Source organism: Falco peregrinus, chromosome 3 (genome assembly GCF_023634155.1).
Source record: "Falco peregrinus isolate bFalPer1 chromosome 3, bFalPer1.pri, whole genome shotgun sequence".
In the NCBI taxonomy this organism is placed as follows: Eukaryota; Metazoa; Chordata; class Aves; order Falconiformes; family Falconidae; genus Falco; species Falco peregrinus.
In genome coordinates this window covers 44,098,768-44,113,410 of record NC_073723.1, presented here as the reverse complement: position 1 = coordinate 44,113,410, position 14,643 = coordinate 44,098,768, and the positions used below count along the sequence as shown (strand labels likewise).

General features: G+C 42.7%; 1 protein-coding gene across 3 annotated transcripts in view; it reads right to left on the bottom strand.

Annotated features, from left to right (window-relative positions):
* Positions 1-13,938, bottom strand: part of PDE7A (phosphodiesterase 7A) — a 78,416-nt gene extending 64,478 nt beyond the window's left edge. The window contains exon 1 of one of the 3 annotated variants that reach the window (XM_055798524.1): positions 12,893-13,938. In XM_055798524.1, the coding sequence (XP_055654499.1) occupies positions 12,893-13,030 (138 nt within the window). In that variant the 5' untranslated portion in view covers positions 13,031-13,938. The remainder of the gene's footprint in view (positions 1-12,892) is intronic. The other 2 variants (XM_055798522.1, XM_055798523.1) reach the window with 2 other exon arrangements.
* Positions 13,939-14,643: the final 705 nt, after the last annotated feature.

Here is a 14,643-nt window from a genome sequence, read left to right as displayed (position 1 = left end):
AACAACTACCTCTCTCCCTCAATTACTGAGCACTTTAACAACTATGCTCTAAAAGACACTGTCACTCCATAGTAGGAGCAAAAGTTCTTACACCTAGTATTGCATCCTGCACCCAAAGTCAGCCCACAACCCAGAAGCAGGGCTGCTGAAACTGCTGGTGAATTACATGCTAGGCACACCTCAAATGCAGCCCCTTTATCCCAGTTGCGTGCAGACATCAGTCCTGGCTCTGCTGGAATCATGAGGTAAAGCAGCAGCACAGGGGGCCCAAACTTGGAGCACAGATAATTATATCATCTATGAGACAATACCACTGACCAGATGGATGTGAAGCAGTTCACATCCTTGTGAGGCCCCAAGAGAGGCTTAAAAGACCACTGCAACAAAAGAGCAAGAGCTGTTTCACTGCTCTAGCAGTGCTAAAGCCCACTATATGGTTTCAACAAGGGTAAGAAAATTGATACAGAGACACTGAAGCAGCAATTGAGAAGCAAGCTCAACACTGGCAACGGTAACTCAGCAACTATTGCCTCACTGGAGGCCTCTCTGTATTGTGTAGGCGCTGCCATACTCTCTGCAGCATGATCTTTTTTTCATCCCCTGCAGAGACTCAGTGGCACAGCCCATAGCCAGCAAAGAACATTGCTTATGGGAAGCAGGGATGAAGTTATACACAACCACATAACACCACACACAAGCCTAGGTATCTATGGAAGCCCCGTAAGTCCACAGCTTTCTCCTCCTGACCAGAGCTACTTCCCTCTTTTTCCCAAAGCAATGAAATCAGTGGAATTCATAAAAAGCAGAGGTCTGCTTAAAACTGTATTATATATTACTATAATAAATAATCCATGTTTTTGCAACAGATCCATTTCCTTTATTTACCAAACTTGTTTTCATTGGCACTTTTGGAGTAAAGTGAAGTACTGGGCCTGATAAAGACACCTGAAAACTTCAACAGGGTTTTGAGAGGCTGTAGCTGGGTCCAGGCCACCATGTAGGAACATGACGAAAGCAATGCCACAAACCAGGCAGTAGAGGTGAGAAAATACAACTTATGAAACAGATGGGGATCAATGCGTGAATGCAACAAAACCATACTGCTGTCAAAACAATCTCACAAAACACAAAGGTAATATTCTGCCATCAAGCACTCCACACAAATTGTCTGATCTTCACCTTCACACAAGGGGCGCAAACCCCAGAAGGCACTGATGGTACAACTTTTGTACGCTGCCTTTAGTCAGTCCTCATTCTTTGCACTCACAATTATTACAAAGGAAACTTCAGACAAGACCTTCACACAGCAGCATCTACAGCAAACATGAAGAGCTACTAAGAAAGGATTCCCATGCACACCACTTTTTCCATCCTCAAGTTTTACTTCATCTGCAGAACAATCATCTGCTACAGATCAATTCTCTTCTCACAAATGCCAGCACACGTAAAACGGAAGCCAATATATTTCTTGCCACAACTTCTTCTCTTCTATCATGACCCAGCAAATGCATCAGTAGTACAGCTATCTAATCTCCTATATGATGACAGTTCCCAGGAACATCCTCATGGTGCTGCACTGGGTAGGCTGGCATACGGCATCCAAACTCCCTCAAGGCACTTCTCCTAGGACAGAGGTTGGGTTCCATACAGGCCCCAAACAAACCCACCCACAAATACCTCCACAAAACTGGATGTACTTCAGGCTGTGATTCAAAATAATTCTGCCAATCAACATAATCAGCATACTGTGTGCTCTACTAAATTCAGCAGAAACGGATGGCTGAACAACTGTGCACACATGTACTCAGTCAATCCAATTTGTTTGACTTGGCAACTCAGTAACATAGAGAAAGCTATTACGGTATGACTGTCCTTGGCCTAAGACACGCTTCAGGGCAGGCTCTACAGAGTTTGAAGGAGATATCTAACAACTAGAAAATCTGGAGAAGGGAGAGAAAGAAAAAAAAATTACTGAAAAGAACAATCCCAGCAGTTACCTAACATCACCCTGAAGCACTTACAAGTATAAAACTAACATGTCTGTCTATTGTTCACTCTCACCAAGTGCTTCTAAAACCTTACTGTAAATGATAAAGGCAAGTATAAACTTTTTGATTAGAAAGATCAAGTGAAAGCAACAGATATTCCAGAAATTGATATAATTTAGTTATGATTTGCCCTGTGACTTGCCAGACACAGGACAACATAGTATCAAGTAGTACAAGGAATACTGGGGGTTTTTTTCCTCTTTTCTGAACATATGCAACACCCCCATACCCTTATTCAGTTGCCACATTTTCATATGTATCTATGTATTTTCATATATATACACATACATACACACACGAGCCTTTGAAGTATTCTAAGCAATTCTCCAAAGACAAGACAGGATGGATCCTCATATTCTGACACATTTCATTTGTAAACTGTAACAACCATAGCTATTTTTCAGTAAAAAAATGCAGAAAGACAACACACTTTCAGTTTCACACGAAAATAACCTTTCATTTGTACCTTATTTCTAAATGTACTATTCATATACATAAGAAAAACAAAAACTATTTCTATTTTCAAGTATATTAATCCAAATTTCTAAACAGATGTTTTATGGTTAGAAAAAGAGGAAGAAAGATTCTTTTGACTTGATGTACTTTATACAGCATTTTTTCAAAGGTTTACAACAGTCCTTGTAAAATGTTTCTTTCACCAAGTTAAACCTATTCAATATCTGAAAAATACAGAAGCATGAACTCATCTAATTAAGATGAAATTAGAAATTTTGAAGTTATATGAATACTAATATATAGAAGACATGGGGTGCACAATACTTTTTCAAGAACACTAAATAGCAGAACACAGTGCATTTGAATAACACCAGGGAATTATTCAGCCCACTCTTGTTTGGGGAGAAAGCGAAACAATTCCACACAGTTGTCAGCTGCTCTGGACATTCCTCCAACTGCAATGGAAACAACTTGAGTCAGTGTTGTCACACATTGTGCTGCCTCTGACTGCACGTCCCTGCGCCTTCCCTTGCACCAACGCTCCTCAGATCCTGCAAGAACACCAGGGAAATCCAAATCAGCAGAAAATTACTGCTACAAAAAAGGAATGGGCTTTCTGCTGCTGTAGCTTGGTAAACTAGCTTTCTGCAGGGTCAGAGGAGTGCAAATGTCAGCATAAGAGGAGAAGTAAACATATGCAGCTAAAAGCAATTACTGTGCAAGCAATACAGCTTACATTTAACACCAAAAGCACCTTGGAACTATGACTGCAAACATTAAATAAAATTCTTATCTGACAAAGAATAATTTCTGTTTAAAATAATACTAGTAATAAAAACTATGGCTCCAGCCAACAATAATCATCAACCACCACGCCTCACCAAGCACAGCATCATGAAGTGTCAAACAAGGTAGCATTAAAGAAACTGCCCTCCTGTTTTTCATGACACATTAAATCCCAAAACCATTGTACTTAACTTTAACAATCTCAGCTTGAGGAGTGTCAGAAACAAAAGCCTTCTGTAACATGTATTATTACATTAAGAAATGAGCTTAAGATGTATTCTTTAATTTATCAATCTTTGCCTCCTCCCACCCCAGCCAGACCCTCTGCCACATTCATCCTGAGAATTTGACCTCCTAGTTCCCAAATCAGTGTCAAAATAATCAGATTTTTCAGTATATAGCCTCTTCCCTATAGTGTCATATGAATACAACAGTATTAAGAATAAAGAAAAAAAAAAAAGTCTTAAACTTCATTAGTCATAATAGTCTTTCCTACTTAGTCAACCAATCATGAATAATAACTTCTTGTCTAATCCCATCAAATCATCTTTCCTAAAAAGCTCGTGAAAATGGATTAGCCTTTCAGTGCACAGCAGATTATTTCACTTAGGACCTACTGTATCTAAAGGTGGTAGGTGAAGATTTTTAACCAAGGGCCTTTTATTAAGACACAAAGCATCCCTTCGGGCCTCAGCTTAAGCTGGAGGTCACTGGCAAAAATAATGCCGTAATAGCACATGAAAAAGAAAAACTCCAAGGTAACCATAGCTTTAACCACTCAACACTTCCAGGGAAATCAAGCCTTTCTCCTCCTTACAGGAGCCTAAAACTCAATACAGATCACAGAGTACAAGTCCAACACATCCCATGCAAGCAAAACTTAAGGAATTTAGTACCTGCAATTTGCTATGTTTAACATCTAGTCTTCATTTATGGTAGGCTGCAAAATTATCACAATAATCCGAAGCAACAAAGATATAAACAAAGTGATTACATTCAGAAGAGAACCAGTATCCTTTTTGAAAGAAGGGAAAAAAACTGGGGGGACAGGCCATAAAGTCCTACCATCTCCTCTGTCAATTTGTGGGCTAAATACTAGATATTTTATCTGGACAAAGATGTAATCAGTCCAAATGAAAACAAGCTAGGAAGAGCTTATTAAACATTGTTTAAGTCCAGTGAAAAGTGCAGAAATTCCTATTATCACCATGCTAAAGGAAATGGAGCTCAGACTTTACAACAGAAGAAATTACAGAATGGAACTCCATAAAGTTATTCTCTAGATCTCTCATAATAAGCAAGAACATCAAAGAAAACTCCCTGCCTTTACTTCCATTCATAGACATTTTTTATTTAACAGTTTCACACCACATTTGCAACTGTAAAAGAAACTGTATGGATTTCTCTTTGCCCAACAACAGGAAGAGCTCAATTATTGCAGCTGCTGAAATCTAAAATTCCACAGATAATCAAGGAAATTTAAGTACTCCAGACTTTACTGACAAGACCCCCACCACCACACATACGCATTCAGAAGATTACTCTTGCACAGGAACTTTAATGAAAAGTTTAAGAAAATGGAAGTGTGAGTTCATGTCTGACTAAATATGAAACCTCCACAGCACACTGTCAACTGCAATATCAATATACTGCATGTTTTAGCTACAAACATAAAGCAAGAACTAACACAGGGCAGTATCGCTCCTGCCATGACAGCTACCGCCCCTCTACTACCAGACTATACTATTAAAAAATAGAGTATTTTTTGTAAAAGCATTAACTTTTTCTCATCTAGATGTATAACCGAGTCCCTCAAGAAATCACTTGCTTGTCAGCATCTCAATACCGTATGTACCTCATTTTCTAATACAACGAAGAACCACCACATCAGACAGAGACTGCACACAAAGATGCTGTACCTTTCCTGTTCCAAGGCTGATCAGCATACTGAAGTCTCAAGCTTCCCATTATAATCTTTTCCCTCAGTCCTGGAATAGGTTCCTGTACCTTTTCCTTTTGATTTTTTTTTTCCCCCTTTGGGATAGAATTGACCTCTTGCCCTAAAGTGGGCAACAGGTTGTATTTTGCATGTATTAAATATCCAGTTTTACTCATCAGAGTAGCCTCCAGCTAGGTCTGCTATGAGGGAGGATTAAATAAATAAAAAAAAATCACTGGTAGAGGAAACTGCCACTTTCTCTCCACATACCTCATCTGGCAGCAAGGAGTGGGACAAATAATAAAAACTTCCGCTAATACAGAACTATCTTCATTATTCTCCTTGAAGCATACTCTTTCTTATGCTCAGGCAGGCAGAGAAGGAAGGCCTGCTGCAAATTTTGGCTCCTTAATGTTTTCAGCTAGGAGTAGAGAAAAGAATTTGCTTTCTACCTTGCAATGAAAAGCAGACTCCAGGAATCTCTTTAATTATAATTACTGTGGGAGTGTGGTCAGGAAGATAATAAATCAGATTGCTGTATCACAGGTGTACAAAGCGAGGGGAAGTGGGAGGAAAACAGGAGTTAGACTGCTGTAATAGAAATAAAAAATTCTCAGGGTATGGAAGGGAGGAGGGCAGGGAAGGTAAGATAACAGCCACAAACTTATTTTTGACCCAGAAGAAAACAAAATATTTGGCTACAAATTCCTTACAATACACCTAGGACGCAAACATACAAATAAACAGTTTCCCAGCTAATCCTTACGTCCAGCTTTCCAGAACTGCATTTTTTACAATAAAATATTTTGTCTTTGGCAGGCTGCCTTGCTGGATTACATGGACTGCTTATTTACACTGCAGTTACTTGTTAGTGACATAATCAGAACAAACAGAGGAAAACTTCGCATCTAATGAAACACAAACTCTTCCAAGTTTTCCTATGAGGACTTCTGTGCATAAGACTGAACTGGAATTTGAGAGATCTAGGTTCAATTCCTGGTCCCAGACACATGCTTCCTGTAAGATCCTACATGTGTGTGCCTGCACACACCAAACATTTGTATTTGCTTATGCAAAAGAATTTTCTCAAGTAGAATTGAACATTTCATTTAGCTGTGAATGCACAAAGGACTATTTGCACTAAATGTATTAATCAGTATGATTTCCAAGATTAAGATTAAACCTCAAGTTTTTAGCATGGCCATCCTCAGTCCTTCACTTACAAGGAAAGGACATTCTAACTAACAGAACACACTACATTCTTTTAATCATATCACAAGATACATTGATTTGTGTCTTAGACACCCAACTGTACAAATTCACATGTTGAAAGTATTGATGCATGTTAAAGATTTTCACAATAAAGGACAACTTAGTTACTTGAATTTCACACTTGGGGGGAGAGGAGGGGGGCAATAATCTAATTTGAGCTGCCAGGTTACTCATTATTTCCATGTAGATTCAGTGCATTTAAGAAAGGCAAATACAACAGGTTTAGTCCAATCCAAAAGGTATTCCTTATACATGAACCATAACCTGGCAGGACCTGAAAATACAGTCATGAATTCAAGATCCTCTATGATAGAAAATGACCGAGTACTTTCAGACACCTACAATTTTAGCAGAAAACCAGTGGAAATTTGTAGATACTGAGTGATGAGGGAAACACAAGAAAACAATAAGCCAATGGTCACTGACATGACTGCAAACTGTTCTAACAAATCATTCTATTACCAGGGCTTTTGTCCCCCGTAGGCTTTGCAGAAAATAAAAGAACTGAAGAAAGAAGGATTCAAGTGCAGATGTCCTCAAAGTTATTTTCCACATGCCAAAACAGTAGAAGAACAGAAATATAATAAAAATCATGTAATTTTCTGACACTTTAATTCATAATTCAGCATATTACCATATTGACTCAGAATTAACCCAATTTGATACTGCTGCTTTTCTCAAGCAAACTAAAAAAACCCAGACATACTTAGCAAATACAAGGGTTTTTTTAAAGAAAAGCTGCGGAAACAGACATTCCATACAGAATGCTTCTAATTCCAACCAACAACCTGTATTTGTGTTACATTACTACATAGTTCATTTAGAATATTGAATATTCATATACTAATGCCAAGTTCTTGTAAAATTGTTTTACAGTTAAAATTCACGATTTCACAGCTTAAGGGGCACATAGCTACAATCTCTCTTTTCAAACAAATTTCTCTTTAAAGACAGCATCAGAAAATTGAGATTCATACAAAGCACAAAACACACTATTACACAATCTGGACAACAAAGAATTGACTTCTGGTGATTTAAGACAATTTAATTAATGGGGACTTTAAAGAATTATTCTGCTTAGATATTACATAGGCAACTATAGGCCATGAAATAAGCTGCTATGACCTTTTGCAGAATGAAAGTACCAATGTTGCATTACACTACAGCATATGAAAAGTTAATTGGTCATAAAACTCAAGAGAGCATTTTAAAAATGAACTGCCACAAAAAATTACATAGTGCATGAAATGCCCATCAGAACTTGTCCATGCTATGCATAGCCGGAGTCAGTCTCTGCCTCTCATATTAATAGATGCAATCTCAGCAACCAGACACAATAAATACAAGACGAAGGGTATGGCAAGCATAGCAGCAACACACAGAATTAATTCGAGTCTAGGAATCACAGCATGAAAATTATTTCATTATTTTAACTTGTTAATTATTCATGCAGCAAAGATACAGGAAACAGAAGGAGAAAGGTAATAAAAGACCATGCAACTGAGAAATGCTGATTAGAAAGGTACAGAAGAGTTGTGCAAAACAGCAGATGAGCAAGAAAGGAGTTTAAGGTAACGTTCCACAATCAATAGCAGGCCCATCCTAAGGCATTCCTTCTGTCTCCCTGCTGCTCGTTACTCCTGGTCTTCTAGCATGGTGGCATACTGCTTCCTCCTTACTAACAGGCACAATCATTTGTGAAACTGTACTATGAGTCAGCCAGGGCTGAAAAATAACCTGACTGGAAAAAAAAAGTTGACACAACTATGAAGAAAATGCAGGAGCAAAAATGAGCAGCTGCAAGGGAAAAACAGGTCATGCCAACACTTCTCCCAGCAAAAAGGTGCAACTGTGGGATTAAAGACGAATGCCTATGTTCAGATCATAAAAATATACCTCCCAACTATGTCTTGTAACTTACAATGTTACATGAAGAGCAAAACATGTTTGGATCACATCAGGTAACAAAAACTGAAAAAAAAAAAGAGGAGTTGCACAGCAAAGGGTGGCCAAAACACCCGGCTCACATTCAGAATACATTTTTTAGAGGAAGCATGTACCTTTCACTGAAGAATCCACCAGTGCAGTATACTACCAGCTGCTCTTAGTGACTTTTTCCCCACTACATCATCATTAAGTCAAATCTAGGATTCCGTGTGCACAATCTAGTCCACTGCTCAGGTATATATCACACACAGAGTCACAAAGCATGATGCTATATTGCTTAAATGCATGAAATGGAGATGCAGTAGAGGGATCATGAACTAGGTAATCAAATACCAGGTAGCAGTACATGGTACTACCTGGTACACAGTAATACTTGGTACTTCAGTTAGAGACTTAGTACCTACATTTCTCAGATTCAAATGGAGTCTTCTGTTATCTGTTCCATTCCCTCTTCATGCAATTTCATCCCTAGAAGATAACTTCCTTTACCACCACCAAAGTCAAACATTTAAGGACAGAATGGCCAAAACTACATCTTTACTTCTATTCAGACACAGCTACTAGTTATCACTGATGCCATTTTTGGAGGCACTGAAGAGAGCGTAGAACCAGTTACAAGGTAGACTGATAGAAACGAGTCAAAAATAGCAGGTTAGGCCAAAGCTTTCTTACTTGTTTGTGGTATGTGTGTCAACTGAACTTGGGGGGGGGGGGGGGTAAAGGCAGAGGGTGCAACACAGGACACAATCTAAAAGTGCTCACAGCCACTTCTGTAAAGTGGTTTTCATTATAAACCCTTATTCATTAAAAATAATCGGACTAAAAATTTTCATATAAAGTACAATTTTAGAAACACTTTTTTACTTCTATTAACAACAGGAGTTAAAAACCAAATAAGGCAAAGTATCCCAAAATTTTCTTCTGAAAGCCCAGCTTTAATTTTAAAAATGTCATTTTGTAACATTTGGAATGAACACCCTGAACTTATGATCCAAGGTACTACTTAACATCCACTTGATCTCACAGCGAACTTATCCCATGAGTGTGAAATGTCCTACTTACTTCGACAGTTACCCATTCAAGTGCCCTTAAAAACAGCTTTTCACACTAGCATTTAAAATTATTTCATGTTGAAAGACAATTATTAACCCAAACAATTCTATAAACCCATACAATAGCACCTTTTCGCTTGACTGGACTTGAACAATAAATATCACAAATAACCTCTAGGTAACCAATGTCACTTTTACTATTTTTTGTTGTTAATACTTTGAAATTCAAGACAACTACAAAGAAATAATTCATACATAAAAAGAAAATTTCAAAGAGAAAAGAAATAAGCTTTTCTCTACATTTACTGGGGATGGTAAAAGGTGTACAACACCACAAGGAAGATCTAAACTCAGTACTAGGAAAGAACTCTCCTATGGCAGGAACAGTTAAGCACTAAGCCAAGAACTGTTGTCTAGTGACATTGCATAATTTCTATTATTTGAGGCTTTTATGGGTTTCAAAAGCTTAGCAGTACCATCCTTTCCTTTAAATCAGTTCTGCCAAAACTTCAATAAGCCTATTTTATTCAATGAGATGGCAGGCAGCTGCCCAGTTTCCTGCTTGTGTTAGTTTTCTGCTGTTTTGGTTAACTGAATCAGCAAACACCTGACAAGCATCAGAGATGGCATAAAGGAAGTAGTAGTAACACATGCCCAATGTCAGGACTTTAACCTTCAGCAATAATGAGTTATGTCAGCTCACCACATCTCATAAGACTGTATCTTAAAAAACAGATTAAGTAAACAGATTAGACAAACATCTGCTAATAATACTGTAAGTACAATTTATCCTTCCTGAGGCTGAGAGGAATAGACCAGAATTCTTTAGACGATTTCCAGCACCACTTTATTCAAGCTTTAAAAAGCAACACATAGCCCATTTTGAATCCATTTAGTGAAACTTTAAGTGAAATTTCAGTTTGATGATTTGTTAATACATTAAAAGAGATCGATATTTGCCCATTTAGCATTGTCACAATTAAATGCTATGTTTAATGTAGCATGCCTTTGTCTCAAATCAAAAATGTCTTATGCCTCATCATTTCACTTTTAATCTATAAGTGGTAATTCAATTTGCAAGGCCTTACATTTTTTAAGGAAATCTGCCAAATGTGTATTAACTGTAAAATGCTGGCTGTACATACCAGCTTCTTGAGTCTGCTGATACACATGTCCAGTTTTACTCCTATTGCTCAAAGCTAGCCTGAGCAGAAGACTGAAAATGACAGACTGGTAAGGGTGCAGACTTTGAACAGCAATGGAACTGGAATACTAGGGAGTCTTACAGGAGACCTGCAAGGTGAAGTTAAGTTCAGAAGTTACGCAGAATCATTAATCTCACTGGTGATGCTTCCTAGTCCATCATTTACACTGGCTTGTGATTACATGTCTGGTAAACATTCACAACCTGTTTGCAAGAGACTTTAGGGAAAGGAGGAAAAAAAAAGGTAAAGACAGCAAAGCATAGCTGTACTCTAATCAGCTGGCTGATATTAGCGAAGACTTCCTCACTTAAATATCCTAATTCCCTTTTATTAATGCATAAACTTACTTCTCTGCTTTACTCAAACAAAATACTTGGCCAAGCATACATATAGTTTTCATTTTCTTACAAGTTCTTGAAGAACCTCTCCCTGTGATCTACTAATATACCTGCAGCAAATGGTCAGAAAACAAGGAATTCATTGAGAACCTTGAAAGTTGGAAAAAAATACTTAAATGTCAACACCATATTTAATTTGATAAGCTTATATACACTTCATGCATCACCTGCTGTGGTGACCACGCAGAAAAGAATAAATAAAATACATCACCTTGACCATTTCGTCTATTTCTTTTCCCAGAAGACTAAGAATGTTTCAAACAAGAGGCACTCTTACTTGCACAGGACAAAACGTGCCATGTTAGGTTGGACTTTCAAGAAGCCTTATATATATGGAAAATTCACCATCACTAAGTACAACTCAGATCAAGCAGTACAAATGGAAAACATCCTAATCTAGCTGCTACACAGAAAACTAATTTCTCATAAAAATAAAGTTTTTGTCAATTAGTACATTCTTATTTGGGGAAGGGAGGGTTGTCAACATATGTTCATCTTCATTTGCTTACTAATAATTTCCATATGCATTCAAACTCCTGGTCATTAGCACAGTATTTTGCTGATTCTTCCTTCCTAAATATACACATGCCTAACGCTCACACAGAGACACACAGCTTCACTGCTACCAAACCAGGGGCAAAGCCAAAAGAGACTGGTAACTCTGTATTTTCTATACATGCATAAATGAAACAGAACAAGTCATGAAAAAGCAGAATAACTTAGTAAGACACCCCAAGAACATAAATAACAAGAAATGACCATTACTCCTGTAAAGAGCAAACACAACATCTTCTGTAAAGGACAACATACATCAGAGCACTGAAACAGACCTTTCAATCTAAAGGCTATAGGAAATACCTAGAAGCCAAAACCAGCTGACTTTCCACCAAAACGCATGCTTTCCACCATAATTCCAAATTTTCTCCAGAGACTTCAGCCAGAATAGAATTTTATCACAGTTTGCTGGGAAATCATGCTAATGCATATTCAGAAATTTAGGGCAGTGTTCACCCCTCCCTTTCTGTCCTGATATTTATAACGACCCTTTTTGTAACATTTCCAACACGATCTGAGGAAACAAAATCCAGCATAGTTCATCTTGTGACTGATGTAATGTGGGCAGGGAACAATACCGTGGAAATGAAAAAGCCAAGGATCTTTGTCTCTTTCTAGATGGATTGCCAAGTCTTAATAGTTGGAGGGAGAAATGGCTTAGCATCCCAAATAAAACACTGCAGTGCATGTTCATTATTACAGTAAAGTCACTGCAGCTTTTGGCAACCCCGCAGGAAACTTAGACCCTTCAAAGAAAGCCCAAGCTAAAAAGCTAGAAAACAGCCCCAGTTTAAAAATTACAGAAGAAACAAATAGTTGACTGGCTCTGGAAATAAACCCCAAGGAGTCCAGCGCTCGCACTGCAACCAATGCCAAAAAGATAACCTCGACAACAACTAGCCATAAACCTATAAAACGCTGCATTTTCTCGTCATCGCCACCGGTATGTGGTAGCGGGCAGGGAAGGCACGACCGGCGGCTCCGCCGGGGAGGCAGGCAGGCCGCTCGCCCCTGCCACCGCAGCCCCCCGGCCGCCCGCGGGGGCAGCCCCACCGCCCCGCGCCGCCACACCAGCTCCCCGCCGCCACCGAAAGCAGGCCCTGGCGCCCGGCAGCGGCACGGCGCGGGCTGGCCGGGGCCGCCCGCCCAGGCGGGGACCCGCGGGACGCCGAGCCGGCGCAGACCCCCCAGCCGCGGAAAGGCGGGAGCCGGAGGGCCCGGTGGCCATGCCTACCTGCGAGAGCTGCCGGGGGTTGGGGCAGCCGAAGAGCGCGGAGCTGGAGCTGAAGCTGATGGCCCCTCTGCGGCTGAGGACGTGCTGCGGCACCGGCCTGTCCAGCGGCAGCACCGGTAGCTGGTAACATACTTCCATCGAAGAAGCCTCCGTGCGCCGACCCGCCGCAGGGCAGCGGCCTCGCCCGCCGCCGCACCTGCCCGCGCAGGGCTCGCCGCAGCGGGGCGGCGGGGGGAAGCCCGCGGCAAAAGCCCCGCGGGGCCCGGCGCCTCCTCACCGCCCCCGCACCCCCCGGGGGGTCGGGCCGGGCCGCGCCGGGCCCCGGACCTTTGTCCTCCGCCGCCAAAGCCTGGCGGGAACCGCCGCCGGGAGCGAGGGGGAGGCGGCGAAGCGGGACGCCTCTGTCAGCGCCCGAGGCGGCGAGTCCCGGCCCGGAGCCCGGGGCCGTCACCGCTCCCTCGGCCTCGCTGCCGCCGGCGGGAGCCGCTGTCAGCCCCGCTGCCAGGCGCCGCGCATGGAGGCGAGGCCGGCCAGGGGGGGCCGCTTTGGGTGAGACACACGCCGCGCTCGCCCCTATTGTCCGGCACGGCCGGGAGGAGGAGGAGGAGGCGCCGCTGCCGCACGGCCCTACTCCGCCGGGGGGAAGGGGCAGGGCCCTCAGCGAGGGGACCCAGGGGGGAGGAGGGGGAGGAGGGGGAGGAGGAGGAGGAGGAGGAGGAGGGAGAGGGAGGCGAGGAGGAGGAGGAGGGAGGGAGGAAGCCTTCGCCCCGCCCGCCCCCACTCGGAACAGCCCCGAGCGCACTGGCCCAGGAGGAGGCACAAGCCCGACGGACTCTGCGTGGGTCGTGCGAGTGGCGACACGCAGAGCGTCATCACGTAACTACCCACTCTCCCCTGCCGCCCGCCCGCCCCCCCGTGCGCAGCAGCAGGGTGGCTCGGCGGCGCCAGCGGGCCCCGCGCGCCGCGGCGGGCGCATGCGCGGTCCTTTTCGCGCCTTCGGTGACGGGCGAGGCCGGGGCTGAAGCCGGCGGGGGGACGGGCGGGCTGGGTTGCGCCGCGCCACGCCCCGGGCCGGCCGCGCTGACCGCGCCGGGGCCGGAGGTGCAGCCGCCTCGCTGCCTCCCTGCGCCTGCCTGCCTGCCCGCCTGCCTGCCTGCCCCCGGCTGCCGGCGGGCTGAGCACGTGCCGTGCCCGGCGCTGCTCGGGCGAGGCCTGCGGGGACCGTGGCCGTGGCCGGAGCCTCTTGGCGGAGAAGGCGGTCGTGGGGGGATTGGCTCGGTGCCCTCGTTCTCTGTCAGCCCTCGGTTCCCCCCCGCCCCCAGGGCCGAGGGAGCCTTGCTGAGGGCGCTGCGGGTTTCCCCGAGCGGGAGCTGCCTCTGCCGGGCGGTATGGCCAGCCTCGAACGCCCGGCTACTGGAAAATCAAGCACAGAAAGACAGTTTCGTTTAAAATGCTTTATCTGTCAAAAGAAATACACAGAGGAGTTTGCTTTTGAATTATTGCTGTTCATTTAAGAGTGTGGAGGGGTGAGTTTATGCAAGATGCAGAAGCAAAACCGTGCAATTTTTCTTAAGTTAAAAACCAGGGTTCCTGGAAAACCACACAATTTGGGAATTGGACGTCAAATAATTCATGAGATTATCTGGTCCATAGCTATGTGCATCACATTAGCTGGGACACTCAGAACTAAACTTTGTTTTTTAGGACTAAGCCTCCCCTTGTCTCTTCCTGCAGCTGCTTTTTTTCCATCC